This window comes from Perognathus longimembris, unplaced genomic scaffold (genome assembly GCF_023159225.1).
Source record: "Perognathus longimembris pacificus isolate PPM17 unplaced genomic scaffold, ASM2315922v1 HiC_scaffold_5662, whole genome shotgun sequence".
NCBI lineage: Eukaryota > Metazoa > Chordata > Mammalia > Rodentia > Heteromyidae > Perognathus > Perognathus longimembris.
In genome coordinates this window covers 53,634-69,857 of record NW_025961114.1, presented here as the reverse complement: position 1 = coordinate 69,857, position 16,224 = coordinate 53,634, and the positions used below count along the sequence as shown (strand labels likewise).

The 16,224-nt window shown below is 43.4% G+C and overlaps 1 protein-coding gene across 1 annotated transcript in view; it reads left to right on the top strand.

Moving 5' to 3' along the window:
• Window positions 1-4,780, top strand: part of LOC125345422 (cytoplasmic FMR1-interacting protein 2-like) — a 16,498-nt gene extending 11,718 nt beyond the window's left edge. The window contains exon 9 of the mRNA XM_048337591.1: window positions 4,762-4,780. Within this exon, the coding sequence (XP_048193548.1) occupies window positions 4,762-4,780 (19 nt within the window). The remainder of the gene's footprint in view (window positions 1-4,761) is intronic.
• The last annotated feature ends 11,444 nt before the right edge of the window (window positions 4,781-16,224 follow it).

Here is a 16,224-nt window from a genome sequence, read left to right as displayed (position 1 = left end):
GAGCCACAATTTGAGTGCTGGGATGTTTGTTACTTTTTTTTTTGTTAGCCCTAAATGTGTTTGGTTTTGTTTGTTTTTTTGCTAGTCCTGGGGCTTGAACTCAGTGCCTGAGCACTGTCCCTGGCTTCTTTTTGCTCCAAGGCTAATACTCTACCACTTGAGCCACAGCACCACTTCTGGCTTTTTCTATATATGTGGTGATGACGAATCGAACCCAGGGCTTCATGTATATGAGGCGAGCACTTTTACCACTAGGCCATATTCCCAGCCCATTTTTTTAAAACACAGGGCTAGCAGGCTTACTCCTTGAGCCACAGCTTCACTTTTGCCTGTCTGCCTGTCTTTCTCTCTTTGTTTTCTTTCTTTCTTTCTCTCTATTTCTTCCTTTCTTTCCATCTTTCCTTCCTCGCTTTCATTTTCCTTCTTTCTCTTTATCTCTTTCTTTTTTCTCTTTCTCTTTCCTCTTCATGTCTTTCTGTCTCTCACTTTCTTTCTCCTTTGTTTCTCTTTCTCTCTATCCTCTTTCTTTCTATCTATCTATCTATCTATCTATCTATCTATCTATCTATCTTTCTTTCTTTCTTCCTACCTTCTTTCCTTCCTTTCTTTCTTTCCCTCCCTCCCTCCCTCTTTCTTTATTTCTCTCTCTCTCTCTTTATTTTCTTTGTGGAAGCTCTGGGTCTTGAACTCAGGGCATGGCTACTTTGTCACAGTTTCTTTTTCCCCCCACAAGGCTAGCAGGCTCTACTACTTGAGTCACAGCTCAACTTCTGCCTGTTTTTCTTTCTTTATTTCTGTTCTTTTCTTTTCTTTCTTACCTCTCTTTTTCTTTCTTTCTCTTTCTCTCTTTCTCTTTCCTCTTTGTACGTGTCTCTGTCTCTCACTTTCTCTCTTTTTCTTTCTATTTCTCTCCTCTTTCTGTCTCTCTCTGTGTCTCTTTATCTCTCTTTTTTATTCTTTCTTTCTTTCTTTCTTTCTTTCTTTCTTTCTTTCTTTCTTTCTTTCTTTCTTTCTTCTTCTCTTTCTTTCTGGTGGTTAATAGGAGATAAGTGTCCATGAGAAGCCTAGGTCATTTCCACAGTGTCTGAAATTCTGAGGATTGCAGTTTGAAGCCAGCCTGGGCAGAAAAGTCCATGAGACTCATCTCCATTAACCACCAGTAGACAGAGAGAAGTAGAGCCTAGTCTTGAGTAGAACACCACAAGTTCAATCCCACCCCTGGTACACACAAAAACGGGTCTCATGGACTTTCCTGCCCAGGCGGGCTTCAAACTGCAATCCTCAGATTTCACCTACAAGGAGCAGCTTACATTATAGATGTGAGTCTCTATTTAAAAAACTTTAATTGGCTCTTCTTTGCCTTCCTTTTCAGTTATTATTCTTGGGGTTTTTTGTTGTTCGTGCAGTTTTTGTGGCTTGTTACTAAAGGCCTGTACACTCTCCTTGAAGTTTCTCTCACTCTGTCTCTGTCTCTGTGTCTCTGTTTCTCTGTCTTTACTGCAGACCTCACACCTTGAGCCATAGTTCAAAAATATTTTTTTTGCCAGTCCTGGACCTTGGATTCAGGGCCTGAGCACTCTCCCTGGCTTCTTTTTGCTCAAGGTAGCACCACTCTACCACTTGAGCCACAGCACCACTTCTGGTTTTTTCTATATATGTGGTGCTGGGTAAACGAACTTCCCTGGCTTCATGTATACGAGGCAAGCACTCTACCACTAGGCCATATTCCCAGCCCATCAACATTTTATTTCATTGTATTTTTGGAAGTTCTAGGGCTTGACCTCAGGGCATAGTCTCTCTCTCTCTCTCTCTCTCTCTCTCTCTCTCTCTCTCTCTCTCTCTCTCTCTCTGTGTGTGTGTGTGTGTGTGTGTGTGTGTGTGTGTTTGTGTGTTTCTGTCAGGGCTAGCAGGCTCTACTACTTGAGCTCAACTTCTGCCTGGATTTTTTTGCTTGTTTGTTTTTGGTGGTTAATAGATGAGTCCCAGGAGTAGTCAAGGGCACTACAGAGAGGCTTGCAATCTGAAGATTATGGTTGGAGGCCAGCCTGGACAGGAAAGTCCATGAGACTCTTATTTCCAGTTAACCACGAATAGACAGGAAACAGTAGAGCTCTAGCCTTGAGGGCCTCAAGTTCAAGCCCACCCCTGGCACTCACTAAAAAATGTCTCATGGACTTTCCTGCCCAGGCTGGCTTCGAACCGAAATACCTCAGATTTCAGCGACTTGAGCAGGTAGGATTACAGATTTGAGCCATAATTTATAAATCTTAAATTGGCTCTCTTTTCTTTCACCTTCCTTTGCATCTATTTTATTGTTCTTTTCTACTCTTCTTCTTCTTTAGTTCAGTTCCTCTGGCCTGATGTTAGAACATAACCACTGACCCTCAGTTTTTTGTTTTATTTTGGCATTGTTTTTCAATTTGAAATGCAGAATCCACAACTGGAGCCACGGGTCAACCACTGTTTTGGTTTTGTTTGTTTTTGTTCTTTCGCTAGGGCTTGAAATCAGTACCTCATCACTTTTCAAGAGTTGGTGGTTTTTGTTTTGCTTTTGTTGTTATGCTTAATTCAAAGAAGGTGTAGAAGTAGAGCCAGAATTGGATTGCTGGGATGTTTTGTTACTTTTTTTTTTAATACAAGGCTAGCAGGCTCCACTTCTTGAGCCACAGCCCCACTTCTTCCTGTCTGCCTTTCTCTTTCTCTCTCTCTTTCTTTCTTTCCTTCTTTCTTTCCTCTTTTTCTCTTTTTTCTTTCTCTTTCCTCTCTTTTCCTGTATCTTTCTCTCTGTTTCTCACTTTCTCTCTCTTTTCCTTCTCTTTCTCTCTTTCCACTTTCTGTGTCTCTCTGTCTCTCTTTCTCTCTCTTTTTTCTTTCTTCCCTCTCTTTATCTTTTTCTTTCTGTCTCTTTCTCTCTATTTCTATTTGTCTTTCTCTTTCCTCTTTCTTCCTGTATCTTTCTGTCTGTCTCACTTTCTCTCTTTTCTTTCTCTCTTTCTATATCTCGTTTTCTCTCCTCTTTCTGTCTCTCCCTTCCTTCCTTCCTTCCTTTTCTTTCTTTCTTTCTTTCTCTTTCTTTCTTTCTTTCTTTCTTTCTTTCTTTCTTTCTTTCTTTCTTTCTTTCTTTCTTTCTTTCTTTCCCTCTTTCTTTCTGGTGGTTAATAGATGAGAGTCCATGAGAAGCCTAGGGCACTTACACAGTGTCGGAAAATCTGAGAATTATGGTTTGAAGCCAGCCTGGTCAGGAAAGTCCATGAGACTCATCTCAATTAACCACCAATAGACAGACTGAAGTAGAGCCTAACCTTGAGCAGAACACCACAAGTTCAATCCCATCGCTGGCACACACAACAATGAGTCTCATGGACTTTCCTGCCCAGGCTGGCTTCGAACCGTGTTACTCACATTTCACCTACAAGGAGCATCTTACATTACAGATGTAAGTCTCTATTTTATTTATTTTATTTTATTTTTTAGGGAACCAAAGATTAGCTTTAATGTAGCAATCTGGAGGTTGAAGGGATAATCACACGTCCTCCTATTGCAGTAGAAAAAACTATTTTGTTTTTAACAAAATGACAAAAAGGAAATAAAGCAAATGTTAAGGGAACATCTGTCACCTCCCATGCCTATCAGAAAAATATTAAATCTTTTAGTGAATCTATTTTAAAAACCTTACTTAGATCTTCTTTGTCTTCCTTTTTAGTTATTGTTCTTACGTTTTTGTTTTGTTTTTGTTAGTGCAGTTTTTATGGATTGTTACTAAAGGCCTGGCCACTCTCCTTGAAGTTTCTTTCTCTGTGTCTCTGTCTCTGTCTCTGTGTTTCTCTGTCTTTACAGCAGACCTCACACCTTGAGCCATAGCTTAACTTTTTTTTTTTTGCCAGTCCTGGGGCTTGGACTCAAGGCCTGAGCATTGTCCCTGGCTTCTTTTTGCTCAAGTCTAGCACTCCTCCACTTGAGTCACAGAACCACTTCTGGCTTTTTCTATATATGTGGTGCTGGGGAATCGAACCCAGGGCCTCATGTATAAGAGGCAAGCACTCTACCACTAGGCCATATTCCCAGACTTGCAACTTATTTTTAAATTGTATTTTTGGAAGTTCTAGGGCTTGAACTCTGGGCATAGCCACTTTCTCTCTCTCTCTCTCTCTCTCTCTCTCTCTCTCTCTCTCTCTCTCTCTCTCTGTGTGTGTGTGTGTATGTGTGTGTGTGTGTGTGTGTGTGTGTGTGTGTGTTTCTCTCAGGGCTAGCAGGCTCTTCTACTTGAACTCAACTTCAGCCTGGATTTTTTTTTGTTGGTTTTTTTGTGGTTAATAGATGAGTCCCAGGAGTAGTCAAGGGCACTACAGAGAGGCTTGAATTCTGAGGATTGTGGTTTGAGGCCAGCCTGGACAGGAAAGTCCATGAGATTCATCTCAATTCACCACCAATAGACAGGAAGTAATAGAGCTCTAGCCTTGAGCAAAACACCTCAAGTTCAAGTTCAAGCCCACCCCTGACACTCACTAAAAAATGTCTCATGGACTTTCCTGCCCAGGCTGGCTTCAAACCACTATCCTCAGATTTCACCCACCATGAGCAGCTTAGATTACAGGTAAGAGTCTCAATTTTAAAATCTGTGATTGGCTGTTGTTTGCCTTTCTTTTAATTTCTTCTTCTTCTTCTTCTTTTTGTTGTTTGTTGTTGTTCCTGCAGGTTTTATAGCTTATTACTAAAGGCCTGGCCACTCTCCCTGAAGTTCTTTGTTCTCTGTCTTTTTAGAGCAGGCTTCACACCTTGAGCCACAGCTCAAGTTTGTGTGTGTGTGTGTGTGTGTGTGTGTGTGTGTGTGTGTGTGTGTGTGTGTAAGTTCTAGGACCTGAACTCAGTGCATAGCCACTTGGTCTTATATATTTATTTATTTTTTATCTTCCTCATTGCCAGCAGGTTCTACTTTTTTTTTAAACCAAAGCTCAACTTCTGTCTCTCTCTCTCTTTTGTTTTTTGGTGGTTAATAGGAGACAAGAGTCCATGGGAAGCCCAGGGCACTACAGAGCAACTTGAAATCTGAGGATCGTGGTTCGAAGCCAGCCCGGGCAGAAAAGTCCATGAGACTCTTATCTCAAAGAGTAAAACCACCGGGCTGGGGATATGGCCTAGTGGCAAGAGAGCTTGCCTCGTATACATGAGGCCCTGGGTTCGATTCCTCAGCACCACATATACAGAAAACGGCCAGAAGTGGCGCTGTGGCTCAAGTGGCAGAGTGCTAGCCTTGAGCAAAAGGAAGCCAGGGACAGTGCTCAGGCCCTGAGTCCAAGGCCCAGGACTGGCCAAAAAAAAAAAAAAAAAGAGTAAAACCACCAAGAGGCAGAAAGTTGTAGAGCTCTAGCCATGAGCAAAACACAGCAAGTACAAGGCCAAGACTGGTACTTACTAAAACAAATCTCATGGACTTTCCTGCCCAGGCTGGCTTTGAACCACAATCCTCAGATTTCAGCAATCTTAACATGTAGGATTACAGTTGTGGGCCATGATTTAAAAAGTCTTTCGTTGGCTCCTCTCGTCTTTACCTTCCTTTTCATTTATTGTTTCTTGTTTTTATTTCATATATACCTATATATGTATATGTGTGTATACATACACACACACACACACACACACATATATATATATAGTTTTTGTTCTGTGTGTTGTTGTTAGGGCCCAGTCACTCACCTTCAGTTTTTTACTTTTTTTTTTGTCAGTTGTAGTTGTGGGGCTTGAACTTAGTGCCTAGGCGCTGTCCCTGAGCTCTTCTGCGCAAAGATAGCCATCTGCCACTTTGAGCCACAGTGTCATTTCCAATTACTTGGAGATAAGAGTCTACTGAGGACTTTTCATCCCAGGCTGGCTTTGAACTGTGATCCTCAGATCTCAGTCTCCTGAGTAGCTAGGATTACAAGCTGAGCCACTGACTCCTGGCTCATTGTTTTAGATCAAAACTAACAGGCTCTACAACTTGGGCCACACTGTTTCATTGTCCATGTGTTTTTTGGTTTCTTTCTTTTTTTTTGTTCAAAGGCAGAAGGAACAAAAACTCAACTCCTGAGTTGTTTTGGGGGAGTGGGTTTGAAGTGAAGGTCTGGTGAGGCTCCCTGAGGTGTTTTCTTTGTTTTGTTTTCGTTTTTTATTTCAAAGCCAGCACACTGTACTACTTGAGCCTCAGCTCAACTTAAGCCTTTTGTTTTCTGGTGGTTAATAGAAGACAAGAGTCCATGGGAAGCCTAGGACACTACACAGTATCCTAAAATCTTAGGATTAGAGTTCGAAGCCAGCCTGGGCAGGAGAGTCCTTGAGACTCTTATCTCCAATTAACTACCTAGAGGCAGGAAGTAGAGCTCTAGCTTTGAACAAAACACTTCAATGTCAAGCCCACCCCTGACACACAGGAAAATAAGTCTCATGGAGTTTCCTGCCAAGGCTACCTTCGAACTGCAATCCTTCGATTTCAGCAACTGGGAGCAGCTTGTATTACAGGTATATCTAGATTTAAAAACCTTTAGTTGGCTCTTCTCTTCTTTTACCATCATTCATCCATTTATTTTGGTGTGGGTTCTCCTGCTTGCTTTTAGAGCCTGGCCAATCTTGCTGAAGTCTAGCATGCTCTGACTTTAGCCACAGCTCCACTGTGTGTGTGTGTGTGTGTGTGTGTGTGTGTGTGTGTGTGTGTGTGTGTCAGTGTGAGTGCTGGTAAATAACAGATAAGGGTTGTATGCTAGTGTATGCTACCACAGAGTCCTGAATTGTGCTGATCTTGATTCAATGTCAGCTGGTAAGAAAAGTCCACGAGAGTCTCATTTCCAGTTAACCTCCAAGAGACCAGAAGTGGTTGAGAGCTGCCTTTGAGCAGAAACCTGTAGTTCAATCCCTGAGTTCATATCCCAGAACTGCACACACACACACACACACACACACACACACACACACACACACACACACACACACGTGAAGTGAGCTTTCCTGTTCTGGCTGGTTTCTGACAGTGATCCTAAATTTCAGTCTTCTGAGTACCTAGAATTCCATGTGTGAACCACCAGTTTCTTGCTCATTTTATCATCTTTAATTGATTTTTGTGATGCTCTTCCACTTCAATATTTTTATTTCTTTATGTTTATGTAGTGGCCTTAGTGCTAGATCTCTGGCTGTGGGCCCTTTTTCTTTGCTTTTTCTCTCAAGGCTGCTGCTTTACCACTTCAGCCAGGGCTCCACTTGTGGCTTTTGCTGATTAGTTGGAGATAAGAGCCTCGTGGTCTTTCTTGCCCAGAGACTCTTATGTCCCATTTATCTCCACCACCACCACCAAAAAAACAAAAAGTCCAAAGTTTATTTGTGGCTCAAGTGGTCAAGCCTGCTAGCCTTGAATTAAAAAACAAACAAACAAACTTGGAGGTCCAGTTTTGGCCCTAATTGTATGCTCTGCTTGATTTATGCAAAACAATAAAACCCAACTTATGGACAGTGACCAGGTAATGATTCCTGAAATCATCTCCCACAGGCTTTTGAGATATAGGTGGTCATTTGTGTCAGCTGAGGAGAGCTTAAAAAGCAAGCTTTATGGGCAAGTTGTGTGGGATTCAGCAATCAGGAGCCATTGGCAGTGCTTTTCCGAGAAGGACTCAAAACTCACTGTTCATCATTCCAAAATGGTTCTTACCTGTGCAAGGAAATGATAGGTGAGAAGGAAGGAATGTGGGAAAATGAAGAGGCCTCAACAAGGTAAGGAATGTTAACTTCAGATGAAATAAAACACAGGTGATATGTGTGCAATCCAAAAAGGGACACGTCTCCTATATTTGAGTCCCAGTTAATTGTTAGTGAAACAAACCAATGGTGAGGAGTAGAACCAATTATAGTGTTCAGGAAAAGGAGGCACACGGCAGGCAAGACAGTTCCCTAACCTCAAGGAACATTGAACACACAGGAGTGAAAGGGTTTGGTTTAGACGACAGGATAGGAACAGAACCAAGGAGGACTGCGACATACCCCTAGTAGGATCCCACTGACACCAAATCTAAAGCTGAGTGCCGGGCTCCAGTGCCTTTCGCCTGTAATCCTAGCCACTCAGTAGGCTGAGGCAGGAAAGTCCATGAGACTCTTATGTCCAATTAGTAAAAAGGCAGAGGTGGTGCTGTGGCTCAAGTGGTAGAGCACCAGCCTTGAGCAAAAAGGCTCAGGGACAGCAGCCAGGCCCTGGACAAGCACAAAAAACAATACTCAAAACATTTCATGCAGTAATCACGTGCACACTTACACACCTGCACACAAGTGAAGGAAAGCTGGCTCTACTTTATTCTTTTGAATAATTTCTTATTGTATTTTACTCTTTCTAGTTAACATTATGAAAAGATTCATGGGGTTGGGATGTAGCTCAGTTGGTAGAGTGCTAGCCAGAGCGAGCAAGAGGAGAGAGACAGACAGAGAGACAGACAGACAGAGAGAGGGAGTGAGGGAGGAAGGGAGAGAGAATGCTCATTATTGCCTACCACTTACATTTCAAGATTTAAATGGCACAAAATGAAAAGTATGGGTAATGGAGAGGAGTACATATGATCAGCATTCTTTCTATACATGCATAAAGTGTCATAATGTAACCATTATTTTGTACAACAAAAATAGTAGTAGGTGTTACTACAATTTTTTAAAGAATACTTTTCCCCAAACAATTCCTTGTAGGTCAAGCTCTGAGCCAATTCTCCTGAGCCCACGCCGAGGGGACCTAGAGATGCAACCAGCCTGGACTATTTATCAGTGAAGATATAAAGGACTTTTAACTCCCCTTCAGTCTGCTCTCCCGGTGGTGGGTCTCTCTCTCTCTCTCTGTCTCTCTCTCTCTCTCTGTCTCTCTCTCTCTCTCTCTCTTTTCCTTGCCTATCATGGGACTTGAACTCTGGGCATGGCTGCTGTCCCTGAGCTCTTCAGATCAAGGCTAACTGCTCTACTACTAGAGTCACAGCACCACTTCCAGTGTTCTTGTGGTTCCCTGAAGATAAGAGTCTCATGGACTTTCCTGCCCGGGCTGGCTTTTAACTGGGTTCCTCAGATCTTAGCCTCTGCAAAGACTACAGGCTGGAGCCACCAGTGCCTGGACTCTCTTTCTTTCAATGCTTTCCTTTCACTTCCAAATAAACTATACTGTTTACCTTAAATAATTTCCTGCCCTTTAATTCTTTAATGAGTAATAGTGTCCTCCCCACTCCCTTGAAATGGTAAAAACTTAGCAACTCTCTGTAAATGATAGAGACTCTAAGATGGGAAGCTTATCTGAAAGGAAGCACCAAGCTCACCCATTGTAGACCCAGAGAAATCTCCATAGTTTAGAATACTAAGAGACCTCCATATGAGCTGGTTGCTTAAGGGTTTGAGGTTGCCAGAGGTGACCACTTCTGTTCTCCCAAAAAGAATTAAAGGGAGCAGGTAACAGCTGCCATTGTTTTGTAATTTTTTTATTATTAATATAAAAAAGATATAAAGGGCTTTTGTGCCCATTAGACCTAATGTAGGCCCAAATCCTGCCTCTCTTGTTTGTTTCATCATCAGGAAAGAAAGGCTGAACACTCAGTTTGCTGGTTTACTGCAGAGATCCCCCCCGCAGCCAATGGGAATAGAACTAGACAGTGTGCTTGTGAAACATGGTATTGGAAAAACCCTCATGTTATTAAAGTGATCTTATACGATGTTGGTGCCTTATAGATAAATCATCTGGATAGCGTCAAGACAAATTGAATCAGACATAAGGTCATTAGATATGTCTTTTTTTTAAAGTGATGGTTTCAGTCAAATAGATTTAAAATAAAATACATTATCTGTTTACAAGGAATATACAGGATGACAGAGGTGGGAAGTACAAAGCACAAACATGAAGGTTACGGTTCATACAGAATATACAGAAGTACCTGACATTCGTGGTCTCAGAAGTTGCACGACGTTTGCTGTTTGTTCAGCATCTCCCTACATTTCCTTCTGTGGATACTCGAGCTGAGTTTGAGCTCCCTCTACAGTGTTTCTGAATTTATCCCAATAATGACCAGGACACACCAAACGAATTCATCTTCCATCAGGTTTATTTACAGTGAAGGTTTTTCTGATGCTAAGGGTTGGGATGTGAAGATATGTCATTCTTGAAAAACCTAGCCTGAAGTGAGTGCTGGTGCTCACATTTGTCATCCTAGCTACTCAGGAGGCTGAGATCTGAGAACAGCAGTTCCAAGTCAGCCTAGGCAGGAAAGTCTGTGAAACTCCTATCTCCAATGAACTCCACAGAAATAGGGAGAGGAGAGTTGTGTGTGTGTGTGTGTGTGTGTGTGTGTGTGAAGTAGGTGAAAATGAGGGAGGGTGCAATACTGTTCAAAAAGAAATGTACTCATTACTATGTAACTGTAGCCCTTCTGCATATCACCTTTACTTGAACTAAAAAGCTAGGGACAGTTCAAAAGTCAGGACCAACACCCCGCCCCCCCCCCCCCCCCCGCCGTCCCCAAACCTAACTTGATATTCCTGAGATTCCTATTCTAAGTGGGCCAGATAAGCAACCAGTGAGTTGTCTGTAATTCCAGAACATTCTGTAATTCCAAACATTGCCTGTGGCCAATTAGCCTGCGATTGAGAATTTTTTCCCATGTAAAAAATAGGTTTCCCATCTAGACTGGGCATGTGAGTGGCATAGCCATCTCTTACTCTTTCTCCAAGTTTGGTCATCACTGGAAGAATCACAGTGCTAGGAATATGTAGGGGAGAGAGAGAGAGACACACACACAGAGAGAGACAGAGACAGAGAGTGGGGGCCGGGTACACGCGTAGGTTTGTAGGTAGGTTGAGTTGGGTTCAGCCAAAATATCGGGGTGCTATGTGATGCTGAAGTTCAGACAGGAGGCCTGTTGTGAACTCTGGCCAGTGTGACAAGCCAGACCCCTGGCTTTCCCTCTCTAGTTTCGGGGCTCCCTTCCACTCTCAACTCCCACTAGCTGGGATATTACCCACGCTTTCCTTAGGAAGCTCTTCACTCACCTGTTTCAGAAAGATGACTGCGACCAGATCTTACCCTTCCCTGGAGAAAACTACTGCTACCAGGGAAGGGCAGGTTTTGTGTTCTGGAAGTTTCAAACTATGTGGATGAAGATGAGCCGGGCTATCTCGTCTTTCAGGGGGCTCAATGCCCCCCCCCCACTTTACTCCGTTCATATACACGAGCTTCCTTCCTCAGGGAGCTCCTGTAGTCTCCCCTATGCCATTCTAGAATGGCCTGCTACTAGTTGCTGTCTCTTTCTGATCTCATGAGCTTCAGAATTCAAGGGACTGACAGTTTCTGGCTCAGCCTCTTCCTCTCCACGAGTCTTAATTGCCTCTACCCGGGTGGGGTCTATTCAAAGAAATATTCTAGCCTGCTGATGTTGTCCTTGAGCAAAGGATAATGTGGCTGCTAGGCTAGCTCACATGATGGCTAGAACAGTGCTGTAGATACAAGGACAGGCAGTGTGGTGACATGACTGGAAGTGGAATTGTATCCACTAGGAAGTGTTGAGCCAGGTGCCAGTGGCTCACGCCTGTAATCCTAGCTACTTCAGGAGAGTGAAATCTGAGGATTGCAGTTCAAAGCCAACCCAGACAGAACATTTCATGAGGCTCTTAGCTCCACCAATTGACAAAAGTGCTAGAAGTAGACCTATGGCTTAAGTGGTAGATCGCTAGCCTTGAGCAAAACAACTATGAAGTTTGGAAGGTATGCACTGCACCTTTTGTGGTATGGCTACCCTCTGATTGTCCCTCCACTTCCTGTTCTGTGACTCCCAGTCTCTGTAGGCTGCCAGTGTGTCTACTCAAGACTCCCACTATTTGAAGAACCATTCCCATAGCTGCCACACTGGCCCTCCCCTCCTGCCCCCAGCCCCCAGGGCCTCCAAGAGAAGGCTGGTAGGCTCTCTCTGGATGCCAGGTTCCTCCTGTGCAGTATGGCACTGCTTGTGACTGTTCCAGTGGTTTTCCCAATGTGATCTGCCCTAGGAGTAGGTTCAGGAATTCCTGCACCACACCTGTGCAGCTCGCTTCTTTTTTTATTTTTGCCAGTCCTGGGGCTTGAACTCAGAGACTAAGTACTGTCCATCGCTTCTTTTGCTCAAAGCTAGCAGTCTGCCTCTTGAGCCACAACACCACCACTTCTAGCTTTTTCTGTGTATGTGGTGCTGAGGAATTGAACCCAAGGCTTTATGTGTGCTAGGCAAGTACTCTACCACTAAGTCACCTTCCCAGCCCTCAGGTTAGTACTTTTGAAAGCTTATATGAAAGTGGTGAGTAGGAAATAGAAATCTCAGGGGGCCTGACTCAAGAAGTAAGCTCTAAAGCCAGATAGAGTGGTGAACATCGGCAGTTCTGGCATTTGGAAGGCTGTGATGGGAGGATCTTGAATTCAAGGCCAGTTTGGCTTACACAGTAAGACCCTGTCAGGAAAGAATGAGAGGTAAAGAGAGGAAGAAAGAGTAAAGAAGGAGGGGCTTGGAGATGTGGCTCAGTTGGTAGAGTGTTAGCCAGTGAGTGAAAGCATCAAGTACTGAGTTCAAGTCCTGGCCCTCTTCCCCCACAAAAAAAGGGGGAGAGGAAAACAAAGAATTAAGCCATTATAATAGATGTACCTCTGAGGACAGGCAGTTATCAAACTGACCATAAGCAGTGTTAGCGTTAGGAGATCAACTCAGAGTCTGTGTATAAGCAATCTATGAAGATAGGAAGATATTTAAGTGTCAATTTTTGGGAAATTTATTTCACAAAACTATTTCACTTAAGGATGGTTTTTGGTCCTGTGACAATGCAAAATTTATGTATAAGATAAAAGACTTATTGTAAATACATTTTGTTGGGAGCGGGCATTTGTTTATTATAAAATTCAGCAAGATAAAAATATAATTACAGCAGTTATTGTCAAAAGATGTAATTCAGAGGTCAAGTTTAAAGATCAAGGCTCTTACAAGAAGATGAAACTGCTAGATACATATGAAGAGAACGGGTTAAAAGTTACTAAAGTGGTGGCAGTTCTCCCCCTCCCCCCTTTCTAAAAAACTAGCTTCATAGCTAGGTGCTGGTAGCTTGTGCCTGTAATGCTAGCTATCCAGGAGGCTGTGATCTGAGGATTGAGGTTCAAAGCCAGACTGGGCAGGAACACCTGGGAGTCTCTTACATGTAATTAACCACCAAAAATCTGGAAATGGAGCTGTGGCTCAAGTGATAGAGGGCCAGGTTTGAGCACAAAAGCTCAAAGACAGCACCCAGGTCCTGAGTTCAAGCCTCAGCACTGGCACAAAAGAACAAACAAATGAACAACAACCAAAGGCTACCTTTACAAAGTAACAACCAACACCTATTTAATTCTAAATTACTTAGTGGCACTATAACCTGGAAGACTGGCCATCAATTATATACATATTTTTGTTGGTTCAGAGGCTTGAACCTAGGACTTTAAGCATAGCAGGAAAGTACTCTACCATTGAGTGATATTCCCATCAACTCTCCCTTTGTTTGAGACAAAAAGTCTGTGCTATATAGCCCAGGCTGACCTTGAACCTACTCTTTCTATGTGCTAAGATTATCAGCATGTACCACCATACCTAGCACCTAAAATTATGTTTCTAAAATATATGCAGGATACAGTGGAGTAGCCTACACTTAACTGTAAATACAATACTATTTGTGCAAGCTTATAGATTGTTTTCAGTATTTTGTTTTTACTACAGCACTGTTTTCTAGCACTTGGATTATTATCGGTGTTCTACTTTAGGGTTCTAAACACTGACACCCCTTCTGAGAACACAAGAAGTAAAAATCTTTAATGTTAACAAGCCCCAAGAAATGACCTCAAACCTGCTAGATTAGGGCAGGAATGGAGTTCAGTAACTGAAGATCTGAGGAACATTCAGGAGACTACCCTTCCACAAGGTATTTTTTTTTAAAGATTTCTCATTATTATTATTATCAGAGAAACATTGTGGAGAGGGAAATAAAGTGTCCTACGCTCTAGGATATGCTAAAGAGCCCTTGTTCTCATAACCATGTGTATGAAAACTATTTTCCTTACAGAAATACATGTCTAGGAGCCAAGGCAAGCTTTGGCGAAATGATTGGTAGCTTTTGTTTGTCTCTGGAGGTTTCCATGGAAACAGCCTGAGACAGAGAAGGCAGCATTATCATCTGGCTGTGGAAGCTCACCGGTATCACTTCTGGTGAGTCTTGACAGTGAGACACACAGGTTCAAGTAATGCTTCCAAAACCAGGAACTGAATGAAGCCACATGAAGTGCCAAATGGAGCACAAAAGTTCAGGGACACTGCCCAGGCCCTGAGTTCAAATCCCAGATCCATGACACATACACACGTCTCATCTCATGCTAGGTACTGGAAAACAGTGTTTTCCAAATTTCAGGTGCCCAGTAATAGATGGGAATCTTGTCACAATGCAGATTCCACAGGTGGGCTGGAGGGTCTCCCCTGAGATCTGGTGAAGCTGAGGCTCACATCATTCATTGACATCATCACTGTTGACATCATCAGCCTTCAGAGGGAGGGAGGAAGGGAAGGAGGGAGGGAGGAGCACAAGACACATGGCTTACCTGTCTTGGAATCCCTGTTCCCTAACTATTAAGCCAAATTTTTTTTACCAAGAGCGCCAAGGAAGCTTAAGAATCATTTGGTCAAACCTGCTATTGACAGGTGGGGACTCAGATGCCCTGTGATGGGGACGCCCTCCCCCTCCCCCCAAACCAGAGTAGAGCTCGAGATTCAGGTCCCTTTTGCTTTTGTGCAATCCCCAGAGATTAGTTAATTTCCATGATGGGACCAGTGAGGGCTCTGGGAATGTCTGAGGTTGCTCAGTAGGTCTCCTCTCTCCAGTAGCCCTAAATGAAAATGTATTTATTTGGGTGGGGGGAGGGGAAGAGAGTGTTGGTTGTGGGGCTTGAACTCAGGGCCTAGTTGCTGTCCCTGGGCTTTTTTGCTCAAGGCTAGCACTCTACCACTGCGAGCCACAGCTTCACTTCCAGTTTCCTGGTGATTTATTGGAGATAAGAGTCTCATGGACTTTTCTGCCAGGGCTGGCTTTGAACCATGATCCTCAGATCTTACCCTCCTGAGTAGCTAGGATGACAGGCATGAGCCACCAGCTAGACTTTAAAAAAAATTAACCACAATTATGCTTGAGCAGTGTTTCATGTTCCATCAAGAGAGAACCAGTCTCAATGGGAAGAGAGGCAAGAAAATGCATTCATCGAAAGCAACAGGGTTATTAAAAATCTACCAGATCGTATCAACCGACAAAGCCCTAGGCCATTCCTCCTAGTTAAAAGATAGGGGATCAAACATTTAGAGAGGTGTTTTAAGAGAGACTAGCACATGCCCAAAGGCTCCCTCCACCCCTTTGACAAAATCCAAAGGACTGAAAGAAAATTACAGAGAAGGTTAAGAGTCTCTCTCTCTCTCTCCCTCCTCTCTCTCTCTCTCTCTCTCTCTCTCTCTCTCTCTCTCTCTCTCTCTCTCTCTCTCTCGCATTGCTCTGTATGAACCTGAGTTTTCCCCTCCAGGGAAGAAGTCCTCACACCCGAAAAACACCACCTTTTGAAACGGCCCCGGGCTAGGTGACATCAGAGAGATTTGGGTTCAAAATTCCTTACTGGTCCAGGGCCACAGTCTACCTCCCCATACACCCCTTCTACCAACCCAAGGCCTAGAAATCAGCCGGCTGCCTGGAGCCTGTCTATACTTACCCCTAAAAAATGATGGCCTTGTCCTAGTTGCCCAATGTGATAGCATTGAAAAACAAACAACTTGCTTGTTGCATTCTGGGGTCAACCCCCCCCCCCTCCAAAGAAAAAAACCACCTTCAAAGTCACTCCTGTCTAGACTGTGCCAGGATTGATTATCAGAGCCTTGCCCTGATCGAAAACTCAGGGGGGCGCAGTCATTTGCGTTAATGTATTTAAAACAGAATTATGTCTAGAGGCCTGGGATAAGAGCAAGGATCGAAAGAAGGTGGGAGGAGACGCCAGTTCTGGATAGTTTCATTTCCACACCAAGGGAGCAAATGGAGACTTATGCCTACTTCTGTTTCCATGACAACCTTGGGCTTTGGTCCAGCCCTCACTCTGTTGGAAGGCCACCAAGTGAGAGTGTTTTTGAGGATGTTTGCAGAGTCTTAGCCCAGGAGATGGGAAACTAAAGGAAAAGGAAGAGA